This window comes from Canis aureus, chromosome 15, assembly GCF_053574225.1.
Source record: "Canis aureus isolate CA01 chromosome 15, VMU_Caureus_v.1.0, whole genome shotgun sequence".
NCBI classification, from domain to species: domain Eukaryota; kingdom Metazoa; phylum Chordata; class Mammalia; order Carnivora; family Canidae; genus Canis; species Canis aureus.
In genome coordinates, this window is record NC_135625.1 from 62,262,844 (window position 1) to 62,280,343 (window position 17,500).

Here is a 17,500-nt window from a genome sequence, read left to right on the forward strand (position 1 = left end):
AGTGGATTAAGTGTCTGACTCCTGATCTCAGCTCAGGTCTCGATCTCAGGGTCATGAGTTTAAGCCCCATGTTGGGCTCCACAGCGGGTGTAGAGCCCATTTTAAAAAGTTATAATAAACCACATCTTCTTTATCCATTCATCTTTCAATGGATATGGAAGACTCCTAACTCTGGGAAAGGAACTAGGGTGGGGGGGGGTGGAAGGGGAGGAGGGCGGGGGATGGGGGTGACTGGGTGGCGGGCACTGAGGGGGGCACTTGACGGGATGAGCACTGGGTGTTATTCTATATGTTGGCAAATTGAACACCAATAAAAAATAAATTTATCATTAAAAAATTAATAAATATTTAAGGAATTAAAAAAAGTTATAATAATAAAGAAATACAAAGGCTCTCCATTTCCTACTCTGTAACCTTTTGGCCTTTTCTCAGCAGATTGATGAGAAGTTTGAATTGTTCTCAATTTATGGTTTTTTGTTTGTTTACGGGTATGACAAACCAGATATCTGCAATATTTAGGTAAGAGATGTTTTATTTTAACTTGTAAATGTTATTTTAAATATTTTTCTGGACGAAATTATTGCTGTTTTGCTTTCTGGGTTAGAATGTTTAATGCTCAGTCACTCATTGTGTGTTACTAGAATAGAACAAGCTTGGAAACAGATTCTTTCCTTGCTGAGTAGCTCGCCCGGCTCACCTCCGCCGGGGTGTGGCATGATAGATCAAGTGTGCATTCTGAATACATCTCTCTTTTCAGAAGAGTATATCCTTAGACCTGATTATGTAGAAACTATGTGTTTGAGGTTCCGAACGCTTGACTTCCTGGCCAGCCATTTGCCACCACTTGCAAGTCTGAGAGCACAGAGGCATGCAGAGTGATGCTCACATGAGTCACGCACGGTCCAGTCCTGCTTGTTAGGGTTGTGGGGTTCTTTACTCTGAATCTGGCTCCACGTCCCTGTGTGAACTCCCCACCCTACTGAGCTGGGCTGGGCCATCTGTGAGTCACATGGGTGACCTTTGCACCTCTGGCCTAATGCCTGTTTGGTCCCTTGGGCACAGTGAATTCTGTAAATCACAGCTCTCTCGTCTCGTCCCTCTTCTCGCTGGTTGCAGAAAAGCTGAGATATATGGTTGTAGATTTTAGAAGGAAATATACTTTCTTTTTTTGTGCCCTGCCCTGGCTTTTGATATGATCTTCCTTTCTAATTCGTATACGCTGTGGTATCTTTTTATTCTTTTTCCACTTCGTTTTCCGTAGGGTGTATGTATTTATAAATTGGAATTCCCATTTTTAGAATAAGTCAGAGACCAAAAACAGAGTCCAGGGATACAACCCATTTCCCTATTACCTAAAAAGAAAGTAATGCAGATTGTGATCCCCTTACCCACTCCCTTACAGCACGCACATGCACACCCATGCACAGGCACATGCACAGACTCGTGCATCCATCATGCCAGAGGGCACACCCCAAGGTCCATGGCCTTCAGAGTGAGGCCTCTAATGACAAAGTGGCATCCTAAAGTTTTGATTCAGAACTCCTCATCAGAACTCGACTCAGAGCAGCCTTCATCTCCTGGTTGCGCAGACTGTAGATGAGTGGATTCAGCATGGGGGTCACCACGGCATAAAAGAGCACCACCACCTTGTCCTGCTGGGCAGAGGCCGTGGAGTGGGGCTGCATGTAGGTAACCAGGGCCATCCCGTAAGACATGGAGACCACTGTGAGGTGGGACGCACAGGTCCCGAAGGCTTTGCGACGTCCCCCGGTGGAGTGGATCCGCAGAATGGCAGCCACAATGTAGGCATAGGACAGTGAGACCAGGCAGCAGGGCAGCAGCAGCACCACCACACTGGAGGCCACGATGAACACCTGGTTGAGGGTGATGTCCACGCAGGCCAGGCGGACCAATGCCAGAGTCTCACAGGCCACGTGGTTCAGCACGTGGTGCCCACAGGTGGGCAGGCGCATGGTGACCACCGTCTCCACCACAGAGTTCACCAGGCCTATGAGCCAAGAGACAGTGGCCAGCCCAACACAGCACCTTGGGCTCATCACTGCTACATAGCGCAGGGGGTCACAGACAGCCACGTAGCGGTCGTAGGCCATAGCGGCCAGCAGCAGGAACTCGGTACCCCCTAGGGCCAGTGAGAAGAAGAGCTGGGCCCCACATCGGATGAAGGAGATGGTCTTCTTCTCCAGGAGGAAGTGCACCAGCATCTGGGGGACCCCGCTAGAGGTGTAGCAAATGTCCACCACCGAGAGGTTGCAGAGGAAGAAGTACATGGGCAGGTGCAGTCGTGCATCCAGTCCGATCAGGAGGATGATGAGCCCGTTGCCCAGCAGAGTCAGCAGGTAGGCGGCCCCAAATAGGACAAAGAATCCAACCTGGGTCCGCCTGTCGCTGGAGAGCCCCAAGAGGACAAATTCACTCTCCCAGGTCAGGTTGTCCCTCCTCATGGAGCAGGTGGGTCAGGCTGCCAGGAGAGGGCAAAGGCAGACAGGGGTAAGTGAAGGTCCCACCTTAGGAGTCGGGGATTAGGCCATGAGCTGGAACTGGAGCCGAACAGGGATACCTACCGTCAGGTTCCTTAACCTCAGTGCTTGGGGAGAATGCAGGGAAAGTGCTGGAGGAAGGGACAACTAGGTCCTCAACTAGATTGTGAGATTCTCAAGGATTAAGTCCCTGTTCTGGTCATCCTTTTGTGGCTAGGATCCAGCACAGCTACCATTACATAGGAGGTAATCATTCACTGTAGAAGGAAAGAGAGAGGAAAAGTGATGGAGAAAGGAATGAAGGAAAGACAAAAAAGAAAATTAACAAACAAAGAAAAACTAAGGAAGAAAGTTGGGAAATTGGAAAAGGAGGGAAGTGGAAGATAAGGAAGAAATTCCTGTCTAGTTTTAAGCCAGCATCTGTTCAGCCCCTGTGTGTGCCAGGGTCTGTGCTAGACATCAGGCATCTGTCTGTGAACAAGAGAGAAGCATGAATCCTACTTTCTTGGTTCTTATAATTTAATTAGGGACACCAAGATTAAATTAATAATTACAAAAATTAATTAAGTATAATTGTGCTAAGTGCTTTGAAGGAGAACAGGGTTACTAGTTGTTTAATTAAATTTGTGGCTGTAATTAAATTACCACTGGTTATGTCTTACTTCTCAATAATGTGTAATTTATATAGTAAATTGCCAACATTTATTTAGATGTTTAAATAAAATGATTAACAAAATAATGTAACAAGGGCTTTTGGAAACCAAGAATCATATTCTACTGATTACGAACTGAGTGAAATCCGCTGAATCTTTCAGAGGGAATGAATACTCCTCTCTCAGCTAGGATTGTGTTGGATTATCTATCTCCCTTCCAACACGTTGACCAACCCAGTATAAAAATAGAATTAAATGCCACCAGTTTTTTTAAATTTTTTAAATTTATGATAGCCATAGAGAGAGAGAGAGAGGCAGAGACACAGGCGGAGGGAGAAGCAGGCTCCATGCACCAGGAGCCCGATGTGGGATTCGATCCCGGGTCTCCGGGATCGCGCCCTGGGCCAAAGGCAGGAGCCAAACCGCTGCGCCACCCAGGGATCCCCCCACCAGTTTTTCTTAATAGAAACATGTCAAGGTGTATTTCCTGCTCTTAAAACAGTTAATAAACTAATTAACTCATTTATTAAAAATATTTATTGAGGAGGGACGCCTGGGTGGCTCAGTTGTTAAGCATCTGCCTTCAGCTTAGAGCGGGATCCTGGAGTCGTGAGATCGAGTCTCAAATCCGGTTCCCCACGAGGAACCTGCTTCTCCTTCTGCCTGTGTCTCTGCCTCTCTCTCTGTGTCTCTCATGAATAAAAAAAAATTTTTTTTTAAATCTTAATAAAATATTTATTGAGTATCTGAGGCACCATGCTTTCAACCAGCTTCTAGCATGTAATGCCTCTCAATGTTAGGAATTTGTGTTTAGAAAATCAGGGTAACAGATTCAAATAAGAACCTTTAAAAGTGGATCTTGGTAAAATCTGTGACAATCAAATGAGACAGCCAAACAAAGGACAAAAGGAATATATCAGTGTTAAGAAAGCCAGAGTGCAGCCACAGAAATAAATACAATAGAAGTGAAAAGCATAATCTGATAGAAAGTTCTTCTGGCTGAGCATAGTGGCCTGGGAGTGAGCAGAGAACCAGGGTGGAGGAGGCATCCCCCACCTTCCCTGCAACCCTGGTCGTTCCTGCGGAAGCTAGAAATAGAAACTGACTTTAGAGGCTCAGGGTTGGAGACCCAGGACTGAGGCCAGAGGATGATGGCTGGTGGCTGGGTTTTGAACACCACCCCAGGGAGCCTTTGGCTGCCTCTCGAGCGAGGTTCTGATATCAGCCAGAGGAAGTAACTCCACTCCGATCTATATGATCTATAGGCTGCCAAGCATCCAGAATTCTCCCCCTCAGAGTCGCTGCCATGGATCCAGATTCCCTTCAGAAGAGCCCTGTTAAGAAAAAGAGCCTTGATAAGAAAATCAAGCAGGTGAGAAGTGAAAGGAGCCATGGAGATCACATACCCACCCATTTCATCTTATAGATGAGGAAGCCAAGGAACAGGAGTAAGGTGGTCGGCCCAGGTGTCCCATCTCCCCGGGAAGCAAGGTGGAACCAGGCTTAAGTCTGGATGGCACAGTCTCAGCTCTTACTGAGACTGGTAGTGAGGGGTGGGAAGGAGTTGTGGGAGGATGTGGACCAGGGACGGAGGCACCTGAGGGATCTCAGATTGGAGGCCCAGCAGCTGTCTTGCCGTGGAGAGAAACACTGTGTAGCTAGTGGGAAAAGCTTTGAATGAGAAGTCAAGGGATCCAAGTTCTAATTCTCCTCTTCCATTAGCCTGCTATGCACCCCGGGCTAGTTGCTTGAACTCCCTGAGCCTCGATTTCTTCATTTGAAATGTGGGGATAATAATAATGTCTACCTCGTAATATTTTGAATAAGATCAGATGAAGAAATGAACACGAATGTGCTTTGTAAAGTACTAAGTAAGCATAAGTGGCTCTGTTATTATTATCATTATGTTTAATAATAAGCAAGTCAATTTCACTGAAGTAAGTTCTGCCCAGTGATTCGGAGACAAGAAACAGTACGAATATGTGCTATAGAGGCCAGAAAGTTAACAGCCTATAAATAAATATAAATCCCCTTTCAATAAATCCTATTGCCTAAATAACTTAATGATAGAGACCCTGCTTCAATAAGCGAAGAATTAAGGTGGAGAGTTTGTCTATACCCAGTGGGTAGTACTATGCTCTACAAGCAGTATGAGCTCAATACCTTTTTTTTCCAATAAAACTTTGATGCTGTTTTTATTTTAATTTTTAAAAAAGGATTCTGTTTATTTGCTTGACGGAAAGCACAAGCAAGGGGAGTAGCAGATGGAGAGGGAGAAGCAGGCTGTTGGCTGAGCTGGGAGCCCAGTGTGGGGCTCGATCTGAGGACTCTGGGATCATGACCTGAGCCAAAGCAGGTACTTAACAGATTGAGCCACCTAGGCACCCTTGATGCTGTTTTTAGATGGTGATAAACTATTTTTATTAATAGATGGTCTTGCTCTCAGCTTTTGGGGATTAGAGAATTTCATTCCACTTTGCTGGACTTAGTGTATATTTACTGAGCATTGAGTAGTGACTGCTCCCGTGGCAGGTGTTGGGTGATGGGATCATACAGCCTAGTCTCCCTCTCCAGGAATTCAGCCTGGCAGAAGGATAGAGAGGGTGAGTTATCATGACCTTATCAGAGTTTTCAAAGGAAGCTACCATGTCTGGTAACTGGAGACATAATGTCGGATTATGTAAATAACCAGCCACATATATAGAAATAATAAGGTAAAAGCAAAGAAACAACCAGTGAATTGGCTTCTTGAAAGAGTAGATGCAGTTTAAGGCACATGTAGATTGGTAGTAAAGAGACCTGGGTTTCAACCCTGTATCAATAAACCATCTAGATATTATTTTAGACCAGTACCTTTATGAGGCATATTTTCTTCATCTGCAGAATGAGCACTTTAGGTAGACACCAAGATTTCTCCAGCTCTAAAGGTCTGCAATACATGACTATATGTAAGCTATAGTTTAAAGCAATAAAGAGGGGAAAAGAAGTCCTTCAATCTTTGGTTACTCTAAGAATGCATAGCTAGTGAGACTGTGGGCACTAAGGTATTATGGGTTACTGGATTTGGGGATCAAAGCATTCATATCACACATAACTATTTGGAGAGATGCCATTGAATGGGATCAGATGGACTTGAAAAGAGAAGTTAAGGAAATAGGGAAGGGGGCCTTAGAGATAGAAATGGGAAAACCACTTGGATCAAAGATTCTTTCCAAAGCGGGACCCAGGGAATTCCTAGAGTGGGATGACCCCTAACAAACCTACCTTAGTTTCCCTAAGGATTATGCTTCTTAATGACTGAGATAATTCACCTTCTTTTTCAAGAAAAGATAGGCTTATGTCTATGTTTGGTTCTTACAGTAACTAAGCTCAGCTCTTTCTGCATTCCTTCTTATCTCCAACATAATGCAAATGTCTTGAGGCCAAGAAAAGAGACTTATCCCTTTTGACCTTCCACTCTTGGCTGTTTTGAATGTGTGTCTGTCTCTCCTGAGCACTTCTGTTTATACTGTTGATTAGGTGACTGACCAAGACCGGAGGACTTGGTTGAGGGGCTCAAAAACAATGAGTTGCATTTTCTGGGTCATGGGAAGAATCAAGAGCCTCCAACTATAATAGTGAGAAAAACGCAGGGGAGGATCCCAGGGCAGTCCTGGCTGCTCCCAGGAATTTGGTCTCTACTCTCTCACTGCCTCCTCACAGCCTTCCCTGTCGTGGGGGACTCACCAAGGCTCAGTGTTCATCTCATGCACATAATTCCTTTTGGATGAGGAGGTGGCATATTTCTCAGGAAGCCTCGAAGCAGGAGTCCTCTTCTGGGGGATGGAGGTTTTATGTTCTCAGTCTAGGATGATAACTTTTCAGAATGTTAAGAATCCCCAGAGGGCAATTACTTGTTCTTGGTGTGTTCCTTCATTCACCCCTGCCCCAAGCTACTTCCCCGCAACCACAGCTCCCCACTTGTCTGAGTTCCCCGTGGGATCAACATTTTGAAAACATTTTATCTCCACTTTTAATTGTCCTTCTAGTTCCTAGACTGATGAGCCCATCTTTGAGTTTTGGGTTTTTCACTGCTATTCAAGGCTATGGCATTGCTGGAGACTTTTGGCAGGAGTCAGGAGACAGGAATATTTCCTCTGAGTCGATGGAAAGGGATTGAGATTCATTGGGAAACAGAAGAGGTGCTAAAATCTCAGAGCCTGATCTCCTTTCTAAGGGAAGTAGATGAGTGCACCTTTTCCCCTCTTTCCACACACCTGGTTTTAGTGACCAGGGAGTGGTAAGACTGCACAGAAAAACCATCATGTCTGTGGCCTGGAAGCCACCAAAAAATCCCAAGGTCATAGTCAGGAAAATATTTCCATGGACTCCTTAGTGGTCTCCAATATCACATTTCTGTTGAGTTGTTTCCTTTGCATATTTTCATATCACTGGAGGTTTTTCTACCTTTTTTTTAACCTTTCACTAAGCTTGATATCCTGGTTCTTGATCATCTTCCACAAGGTTTTAAGCTCTTTACTGGATTTACGTAGAAGGAGCAGAGAAAACAATGGGTCAGGATGGGGTTTTACTCCCAATATTTACCTATCCATTTCCATGCAATAGAACATGGGTCTTTGAGAAGATAGGAAGAAAAAACAGGGATGTTATTACCAAGTAATTCATTAGAATTTTTCTATAATAATATCAGCAAGATAATGGTTTAATTATCTTGAAGATTTGTCACTCTAATGACAACAGACTGGGGGAATCACACAGCAAAGTTCAGGACACCAAGGACCTGGAGCTGTTCTAAATTTATGGTCCATTGAAAGAAAAACTGATGGGACTTTCTGTCTGAGAGCTGTACCCAAAAGTTGAGGAGGATGGCAGAGTAGAAAGGAGTCTGAGGACACCATGAAGTAGAAGAGAAAAAGTGACACCTGCCAGGTGGCCTTGTGATGCACATCAAAGGTAGACTCAGTATGGTCTGATGTAGGTGAGCCACGTACAAAGGAAAAGAACGTTTGGGTACCATCTTCCAGATGACCTAGTGTATGATCATCTAAGGAAAATATCTCCTTGCTGGTAAGATGGAAATGCATCTTTCCTACTTTTCCAAATACAGGTAATATATAACTGGATGAAGAGAGTAGGCTATAAAATTATAGGTTCAGTATGATCCTGTATTGCATTAAATACTATACATACAATGGATGTATATAAAGGTAGAAACAGAAAGAATACTGGAAGGATGATCAAAAATATCAATGGATTATCTCTGATAATAGATTTGCAGGTATTTTTCTTTTCTTTTTTTAAATCTATTTTGAAAAATGTCTACAATAAATGTGTTATTTTTCTAATAAGAATCTCAGTGACATTTTAAAATTATTGATAAAGATGTATCCTATTGAGGCAGGACTCCTGTGAAATCAATTCATTGGCTCAAGTCTAGCAGTACTGAACGGCCTTTGAGTAACATGGGTGGGTATTAGGGTAGGAGGAAGGTATCATACTTCTGTCTCATGAAAGTCCTATAATGGCAGATTTTATGTTATTTAGACCATGAAATGTAAATCTGTAAATATCCTGTGGTAGGTACTTTGGACTAAGGACAGGATCATTGTTTTTTTGCTCTGGCTTTAGTATAAATGGCTCTGTGACTCTGGGCATGCCTTTTAAACTCCCTGGATCTCAGTTTCATTGTTTGTGAAACCAAGATTAGATTAACCCTCTAAGGATCCTGCAGTTCTGGAAGTCTCTTTACTAGTGTGGACATTGTAATATTCTGCTTTCGTCCTAGATACAAAGGTCTGAGACTGGAGTCAGACCATTGTGGGTTCCAGACTGTGGTGTTGAGGAGCTAGGAGTAATTGTTTCCTTTGAGCCTGATCCACACCAGAAGTTTCTTTCTTTTTTTTTTTTTTCACACCAGAAGTTTCATTGGCAATCAATATTTTATGTACTGTTTGGACCCCTTACCCTTGGAGATAATTCACTTCCGGCATTGTCTATGGAGCCCCAGACCTGCTGCTTGCTGGCTCTTTCTCTTTACTCTTTTGGAATTGCATCCCCACCCACTTCCCCTACCCCCTACTTCTCCACCCTAATATCTCCTTGCCACAAGACTTTCCTGTTGCTATGAATAGTTGATTCACTTCCATTGAACTACTACTATATCTGGTTCTCAGTTATACACATTTCCCATTCATTTCTTTCCACTTGGTAGGTTTTGTTTTGTCTGTTTGTTTTTATGAGAATTAGCTTTCCTCCCACCTTTTCCCAAGGAAATATCAAGAGGCATCTTGACCGGAAACCTGATGACTGCCATACTTAACAGCAATTTTAAAGGCTTTGGATACAGATTATCACTAATTAGCTCTGTTATGAGAGGATCTGAATACTGCTTTCCTTCCTATTTCTAGACACCAGGGAAAAAAATTTGTTTTAAAGATTTATGTATTTATTTGAGAGACAGAGGCCGGGGGAGGGGGAAACACATGCAACTGAGTGGGAGGAGGGGCAGAGAGAGAGTCTCAAGCAGCCTCCTTGCAGAGTGCAGAGCCTGAGGTGGGATCTGATCCCAGGACCCAGGAGATCATGACCTGAGCTGGAATCACACGTTGTTTGATTAATTGGCTGAGCCACCCCAGTGCCTCCCAGGAACATTTTTTCAATGGTATTTCTGTGCTTTGGTCTTCTCTGTGCCTAACCAAGTATGTGACTTGGGGGAAACCACTTAAATGGTGGGGGAGGGGATGATGAGAAAGAAAGATTTGGCAACTAGTATTTAATGAGTATGAAATGCTTTGTAAGAAGCATCTCTTTGAAACTTTATGTAATTTCCTCATTATTATTGACATTGGACAGGTACAGTACAGCCCCTTTCTGGAAAAGAAGCCCTTCTTCAATAGATTGCTAGCATACACATGGAGTCCAGAACAATCTTGACTTCAAGATCAACTTGCCAAAAAAATTTTAAAAATAAAAAAAAAAGAGAGAGATCGATCAACTTGCCTATCTGATGGGGTAACAAATTTAAATACATTCATGGTGGATGTTCAATGAAAATGTACCTACCTTGTTTTCAATAATGATCTTTTCTTTTTAAGGCTATATCCTGATGGGTAGTATGGAAATAGGGGAAAAAGCAAGCAATATAACATGCCAATTAAAAATATCTTAGCTTTGGGGATCCCTGGGTGGCTCAGCAGTTGAGCATCTGCCTTTGGCCCAGGGCGTGATTCTGGAGTCCCAGGATTGAGTCCCACATCAGGCTCCCTGCATGGAGCCTGCTTCTCCCTCTGCCTGTGTCTCTGCCTGTCTGTGTGTCTCTCTCTCCGCGTCTTTCATGAATAAATAAATAAAATCTTTAAAAAAAATCTTAGTTTTCTACACTACAGTCTCTTTTGACTTAAAATCATTTTTCCAAGTAAATATTTAATTAATTTGAAATTGGACCTTTGATCAGAATGGTTTCCTTTTTCTCCTTTTCTTGAGTGCCTTCTGTGTATGAGAAACCTGCTATGGTGGCTTATGGCGGGACTTGGAGTGGGGGTGTAGACTCACTGCTGTCTCATGCTCCTACTGGTACTGATCTCTGCAGTTGGACAGCCACTCTCATCTGTGCACACGTACATGGCCTTTCAGTTGAGAACCTAGATCTGGCGCTTGGCATCGACTGTTGAAGTGTGCGGCTAAGGGACTCGTGGACTACTTATTGTCTTGGCATTGTCAGGGCTCAGTGGCAATCCTTTTGTTGAAATGGTCCCCTGTCACAGTTTTCTGATGTGATTTCCCCCTCTTTTGCACACCTGCCTCCCAATGCCACCTCTAAGAACCGATTGTGATTCCTTTTGGGGCCCTGGCTGTGGAAGTTCACTTTTTCCCCCTTCTCTCCAAAAAGCTGATCCTCCCTTAGTAGGTTGTCTGGTTCTATACCTCACATTGGAGGCATGCAGAAAGTTGGGACATACATCTTGCATCCTAGGAGCCAGTAACATGTCTCAGATTGACCTATCTGACATGTTTCTCCACTGCTGCTCTGAAATCCCTTGACCTCCTTGGAGTTTCTGGGCCACCTTGAATAATCTTGTCTTGCCAGGTCTTCAGTGGGGATCAGGAAAGCATTTCCACTCTTGGCCCTCTCCACACCCATCACTTCTCCATCCTCAGGGAACTTCAGAGGTATGATCAGGACACATATATTTGACTATCTGCTTCTCTTACTTTTTTCTTCCTTTATTTCTCCTCACACATGAACCGGAAGGGAAAGGTTTTACTCCTCTAAGGAATACAGGGACTCCTCCTATATCTTATCCTGAATTCCCTGTGCTCCTAGTTTATGAAAATCTCAATGTTCAAATACAAAGGCTTTGGATGCCTCAGGACAATAAGAAATGTGGAATTAATAAGGATAAAACCATATTAATCTAATATTCCTAGGTGCCTGAGTGGTTCAGTTGGTTAAGCATCTGATACTTGATTTTGGCCCAGGTCATGATCTCAGGGTTGTGAGATAGAGCCCTGTGTCAGATTCAGTGCTGAGTGTGGAGCCTACCCAAGATTCTCTCTTCCTCACCCTCTGCCTCTCCCTGCTCTAAAAAAATCTAAAATTCTCAGAGTATTATTTGTTATACCTACTATTTTTCACACAGTGCCTATCTTTTGTAGGGAATCAGATATCTCTCCCCTCCTCTTCAGCTCATCACACCTGCCCTCCAGTGGACAGGTTGGACCTTCATTTCCAACTCCATTAGTTTCCACTGAGGAAATTCTCCTGGCTTCTCTCCACATGAGCTCTTTCAGTCTTGTGCTCCATATGCATCCCAGCCCTCATCTAGCATTCAGTTTCATCTTGGTCTTTGGCCTGGGTTGCCGGTCATTCTGCTCTTCCATGGACACAACAGACTGGGGCTGTGGACCATACGGGTAGAGGGGATGGAGGAATGTAGCCACAACAGGTCTGACTGCAGGACTAAGCAGTAACATGACAATCAGATTGTGATCACCAAGCATAAGATATGTGAAATATTTTAAAAGAGCCTGTTTGATTCTTCTTGAGAGGCCCTCCTCAGTTCCCCTAACTTGTGCAGGGGGTTGGCCCTAGAGTGAGGACTGGGTATGTGCCATGTCCTAGGGAATGAGGGAGGGAAACAATCTGTCAAATTCAGGTAGGCAGAGACTTGGCCAGAGCTGGACAATTGGTAAAGAACCAGTGGAGTTGAAAATCAATATATGTCTATTGTCAAATCATAAGCTCTTTTTACTAGACCACACTGCCTCCACTATTCCTCCTTTTCTGAAATGATATGGTTGCAAATGAAAGAATGTGGAGGTCTCTTGATGCTCTGACATTCTGAAATTTTCTATGTAGAGATTAGCAGAAGGGGAAGCAGTATCTTTCTGCCTCAGGATCTTTTTCATGCCCCAATTAAGCGAAACAATATTTCTTAATCCTCAAAAGGAGCAAGGAAAAGGTTTCTGACTGTTTCCTGCTACTTTTAGATATAGTTGCTTCCTGGCCTTCATACAAGGACGCTGACTTGCTTTTTTCTCTGGAGTCTTCTGGCTCACTTCCAGGCCTAAACATTTGCCTCAATTTGGCCCTAACATTTTGGATCCTGTGGTAGGCTAAATAATTGCACCCCCGCCCCATCCCCTTGCATCTACATCCTAATCTCTGGAGCCTGTGAATTTTACCTTCTATGGGAGAAAGGACTTTGTGGATGTGATTAAGTTAAGAATTCTGAGAAAGAGAGATTATCTTGGATGGTCCCAGGTGTGCCCAACATTGTCACTAGCATCTTCTAAGACGGAGGCAGGAAGATCAGAGTCAGAAAAAGATGTGTTGATAGAAGCAAGAGTTTGCAGTGATGTCATTAAGGAATCACAAGTCAAGGAAGGCAGGTGGCCACTAAAAACTAAAAGACAGGGAAAGGTTTCTCTTCTAAAGCCTCCAGAAGGAATGAGCCCTGCTAATACCTTGACCTAAGCCCAGTAAAATTGATTTTGGACTTCTGACATCCAGAACTGTAAGGTAATAAATAAGATAATAAACTGTAAGATAATAAATTACCACTAAATTTGTGGTAATTTGTTATAGCAGCAATAGGAATCTAATACAGATTCTAATCCCTTCCCTTACTCTGCATCCCTAGGTTCGCCTGACATTAATTCACAATTAATAATGTTTCTGCTTTGTTCTCCGTATCTTGCCTTGTCTTCTTGCATCTGAACTTCTTCCTTTCCATCTCTATCCCTCAGACTGTGGACTCTGTTTTGGGAATTTTCTGATCATCTCCCCCAATAGATGCAAGTGAGGAATTCTGCTTTCCTCAGAACAGGTGATTCCTCTGCCAGCTTTGAGTTCCACATTGAGGTACACCTCTCGCCAGCTCAATTGAGAGGGGCCTCTTGTGTGGTGAGTGTGGAGTACAGGCCTATCTATCCATGCTCCCCTTCTTGCCTTTCTTGACCCCGAGCTGGGTTGTTTCTGGACACAAGTCAAAACAGCTCAAGGACTTGTTGACTGTTCAGGTCTCAGCGGCATCTTACACCATCTTAGCTACTTAGGAAGACGAGAGGATCCTCACCCCAACGGCTCCCTCCCATTTCTCCAAAGGCTTTGCAACCTGTATAAAAGGACTGTAAAATGGATTCCATCTCTGTTTTGTCTCTATGTGAGAACAGCTAGATCAATGGTTGTTTCCACACCTTCTAAAGTGAAATGCTTGCTTACTATTACAGAGCTTTCAAAGAGGGTTTCTAAAATCAGTTGGTGGGCAGCCCCAGTGGCTCAGTGGTTTAGCGCTGCCTTTGGCCTGGGGTGTGGTCCTGGAGACCAGGGATCGAGTCCTCCATCGGGCTTCCTGCATGGTGCCTGCTTCTCCCTCTGCCTATGTCTCTGCCTCTTTCTCTCTGTGTGTGTGTGTCTCTCATGAATAAATAAATAAAATATTAAAAAAATAAAGTAAAATCAGTTGGTGGCTCTTGTCCCATCTCCCCAGCCCAGTATGAAAAGATTGAAATTGAAGAGGAGGGAGGAGAGATTGCAGAGGAGAATTTCTTGGAGAGAGTTGGTATTCTTTTGTGTTTGTCATCCCTCCCCTCCATGCATAAAGGATGGGAGGGCTTCCCTTCCCATGAGGCCATTCATTGTCTTCTACTGGTCAATCTGTATTTGGGAAGCTAAGGACTGGTAAGAGGAGTGGTGGCTAGAGAAGCTGGAGAAGGCAAAGCAGAGAAGAAAGAGGATTGCAGGGCAGTAAATGGCATTTCACCTGAAGGTAGAGCAGAGATACTCAAGGGTTTCTTGTGGACCAGAGGTAGGCCCCATGGAAATGAGTCAACCAGCTGTCCCCTTTGACTCTTTCCCAAGAGACTACTTAGAGGGGAAACGTGACCCTAATAGAGGGGTGGACCCTCAGATACCCAGAGGTTGAGAGAGAAACTGTATATGGTCACCAGAGGGGGAGGTGGTGAGGGGGAGTTGGTTATAGGGGAGAAGAGACATTTTGTGGACATCAGAGGAGCTGCAATGAGCCCAGTTGGAGAATCTCTGAGGAGACCGTGAAGGTGCTTTTGAGTACAGCCAACTTTGGGAATCTGCTCTTGAATGGTACCATTGCTGGTTAAGAAAGGCATTTCCACTCCTTACCTGTGTCTTTCTTGCACTCTCACCCAGGAAAAGTCAGGAGCAGTCTAGTGGAGGCCAGGCAGGGGATGGAGGTGAGGAAGAAGGCTGGAGAAGAGGGAAGAAGCTGACCCTCCTAATGTAGGCTTCTAGAATTAAGAGTGAGGAGAAGTGTCGACTTGGAATGAGGGTCAGAGTTTTATTTTATATTGGACTGGCTACTTTTAATCCTGAAATGATAATGTTTCGGGGAGTAGAAGTGACTAGAAACCTTTATTATTTTCTAAGAGGAGCTAAGGCATTTATGCTTCATGTTATGGATTTAGTCCAGAAACGGGGGGGAAGGACTAGCCCCACGGTGCAGGTTTGAGAGTATGGGAGTAGGAAGGAATAAAGTTAGTTTTGGCTAACACCCTGAGAATTCAGCATGTTCAATGAACCAGGTCTTCTTAGTTTCCAGAACATGATAGACCTGACATCTGGTGGTTTGGAGCCTGGAATTCCATCTTGGCTATTTCCTTTTCCTAAGACTTTCAAAAAAAATACTTTTTTTTCAGGCTCAGATGGACTCTGTGTAGCCAAGGTATTTTATCTACTTAGCAGACCATGGCCTGGCTTAGGCACCATTGCCTGGTGGTGTCATTTGTCTTCAAATGACAAATGGAAAGAATGATAAAATGAAAGCCAATGTTGCTTCTCTTCCTGCAGGTGATTAAACACGATTCGAGTTGGTCCTCCAGATTATTTTACTATTGCCTGAGACCCGGCAGCTATTGCATGATCGTCAGGCTTTCATGAGAATTAAATGAGGTGATCCAGGTAAAGCACTGAGCACAGTGTCCAGTCTATGGTGAACTCTCAAAAATGTTAGATATTTTTATGTTTGAATACCACCAACACTTTATTTTTTTATTTTTCTTTTTCTTCCAAATTTTAATTTAAATTCTAGTTCGTTAACATACAGTGCAATATTGGTTCCAGGAGTACAGTTTAGTGATTCATCACTTATTTGTAACACCCAGTGCTCATCCTAATCAGTGCCCTCCTTAATACCCAACACCCATTTAGCCCATCCCCCACCCGCCTCCCTCCATCGATCCTTAGTTTTTCCTCTATAGTTAAGAGTTTTATGGTTTGCTTCCCTCTCTCTTTTTTCCCCCCCTTCCCACATGTTCATCTGTTTTATTTCCAAAATTGCATATATGAGTGAAATTATTTGTCTTTCTCTGGCTATTCTTTCGCTTAGCATAATACGCTCCAGCTCCATCCATGTCGCTGCAAATGGCAAGATTTCATTCTTTTGTTGGCTGAGTAATATTCCATTGTATATACATAACACACCTTCTGTATCCATTCATCAGTCATGCAACACTTGGGCTCTTTTCATCTCTTTTTATAGTTTGGCTATTGTTGAGATAATGCCGCTACAAACATTGGGGTGCATGTACCCCTTTGAGTCTGTATTTTTGCATCTTTTGGGTAAATACCTCATAGTGCAATTGCTGGGTTATGTGATGTTCTATTTTTAACTTTTTTGAGGAACCTCCAGACTGTTTTCCAGAGTGGCTTCACCAGTTTGCATTCCCACCAACAGGGTAAGAAGGTTCCCCTTTCTCCACACCCTTGCCAACATCTGTTGTTTCCTGTATTGTTCATTTTAACCATTCTGACAGTTATGAGGTGGTATCTCATTGTGGTTTTGATCTGTATTTCCCTGATGCTGAGTGATGTTGAGCATCTTTTCATGTGTCTGTTGGCCATCTGGATGTCTTCTTTGGAAAAAGTGTCTACTCACGTTTTCTGTCCATTTCTTAACTGGATTATTCGTTTCTTGGGTGTTAAGTTTGATAAGTTCTTTATAGATTTTGGATACCAGCCCTTTATCTGATAAGACATTTGGAAATATCTTGTCCCATTCTGTAGGCTGCCTTTTAGTTTTTTGACTTTTTCCTTTGCTGTGCAGAAGCTTTTTATCTTTTTAAAAAAAGTTTAGTTAATTAATTTATTTGAGAGAGAGCACGTTTGCATGTGAGGCAGGGGGCAGAGATGAAGGGAGAGGGAGAAGTGGACTTTCTGCTGAGCAGGGAGCCTGACTCGGGGCTCCAACCCAGGACCCTGAGAGCATAACCTGAGCTGAAAGCAAACACTTAACTGACTGAGCCACCCAGGTGCCCCTGGAAGCTTTTAATCTTGATGAAGTTTCAATAGTTCATTTTTGCTTTTATTTCCCTTGCCTCCCACCATGTGTCTAGTAAGAAGCTGGTATGGCTGAGGTCAAAGACATTACTGCCTGTGTTCTTCTCTAGGACTTTGATGGTTTCCTGTCTCACATTTAGGTCTTTCATCAATTTTGAATTTATTTTTGTGTATGGTGTAAGAGTCCAGTTTCATTCCTCTACAAGTTGTTGTTCAATTTTCCCAACATCATTTGTTGGAGAGACTTTTTTTCCATTGGATATTCTTTCCTGTTTTGTCAAAGACTAGTTGACCATCAAGTTGAGGGTCCATTTCTGGGTTCTACATTCTGTTTCATTGCTCCATGTGTCAGTTTTTTTTGTGCCAGTACCATACTGTCTTGGTGACTACAGCTTTGTAATATAGCACAAAGTCCAGAATTGGGATGCCTCCAGCTTTTCTTTTCTTTTCTTTTCTTTTTTTTTTTTTTCAGGATTGCTTTGGCTATTTGGGGTCTTTTGTGGTTCCATACAAATTTTAGGATTGTTTGTTCTAGC

General features: G+C 43.4%; 2 protein-coding genes across 2 annotated transcripts in view; one reads left to right on the forward strand and one right to left on the reverse strand.

Annotated features, from left to right (window-relative positions):
• Positions 1–17,500, forward strand: part of LOC144285027 (taste receptor type 2 member 62-like) — a 169,591-nt gene that overhangs the window by 61,984 nt on the left and 90,107 nt on the right. The gene's annotated exons all lie outside the window — the stretch shown is intronic.
• LOC144285026 (olfactory receptor 2F1-like) lies at positions 1,384–2,462 on the reverse strand. The gene has a single exon (XM_077850255.1). The coding sequence runs from the start codon at positions 2,460–2,462 to the stop codon at positions 1,521–1,523; it is 942 nt and encodes a 313-aa protein (XP_077706381.1). The 3' UTR covers positions 1,384–1,520.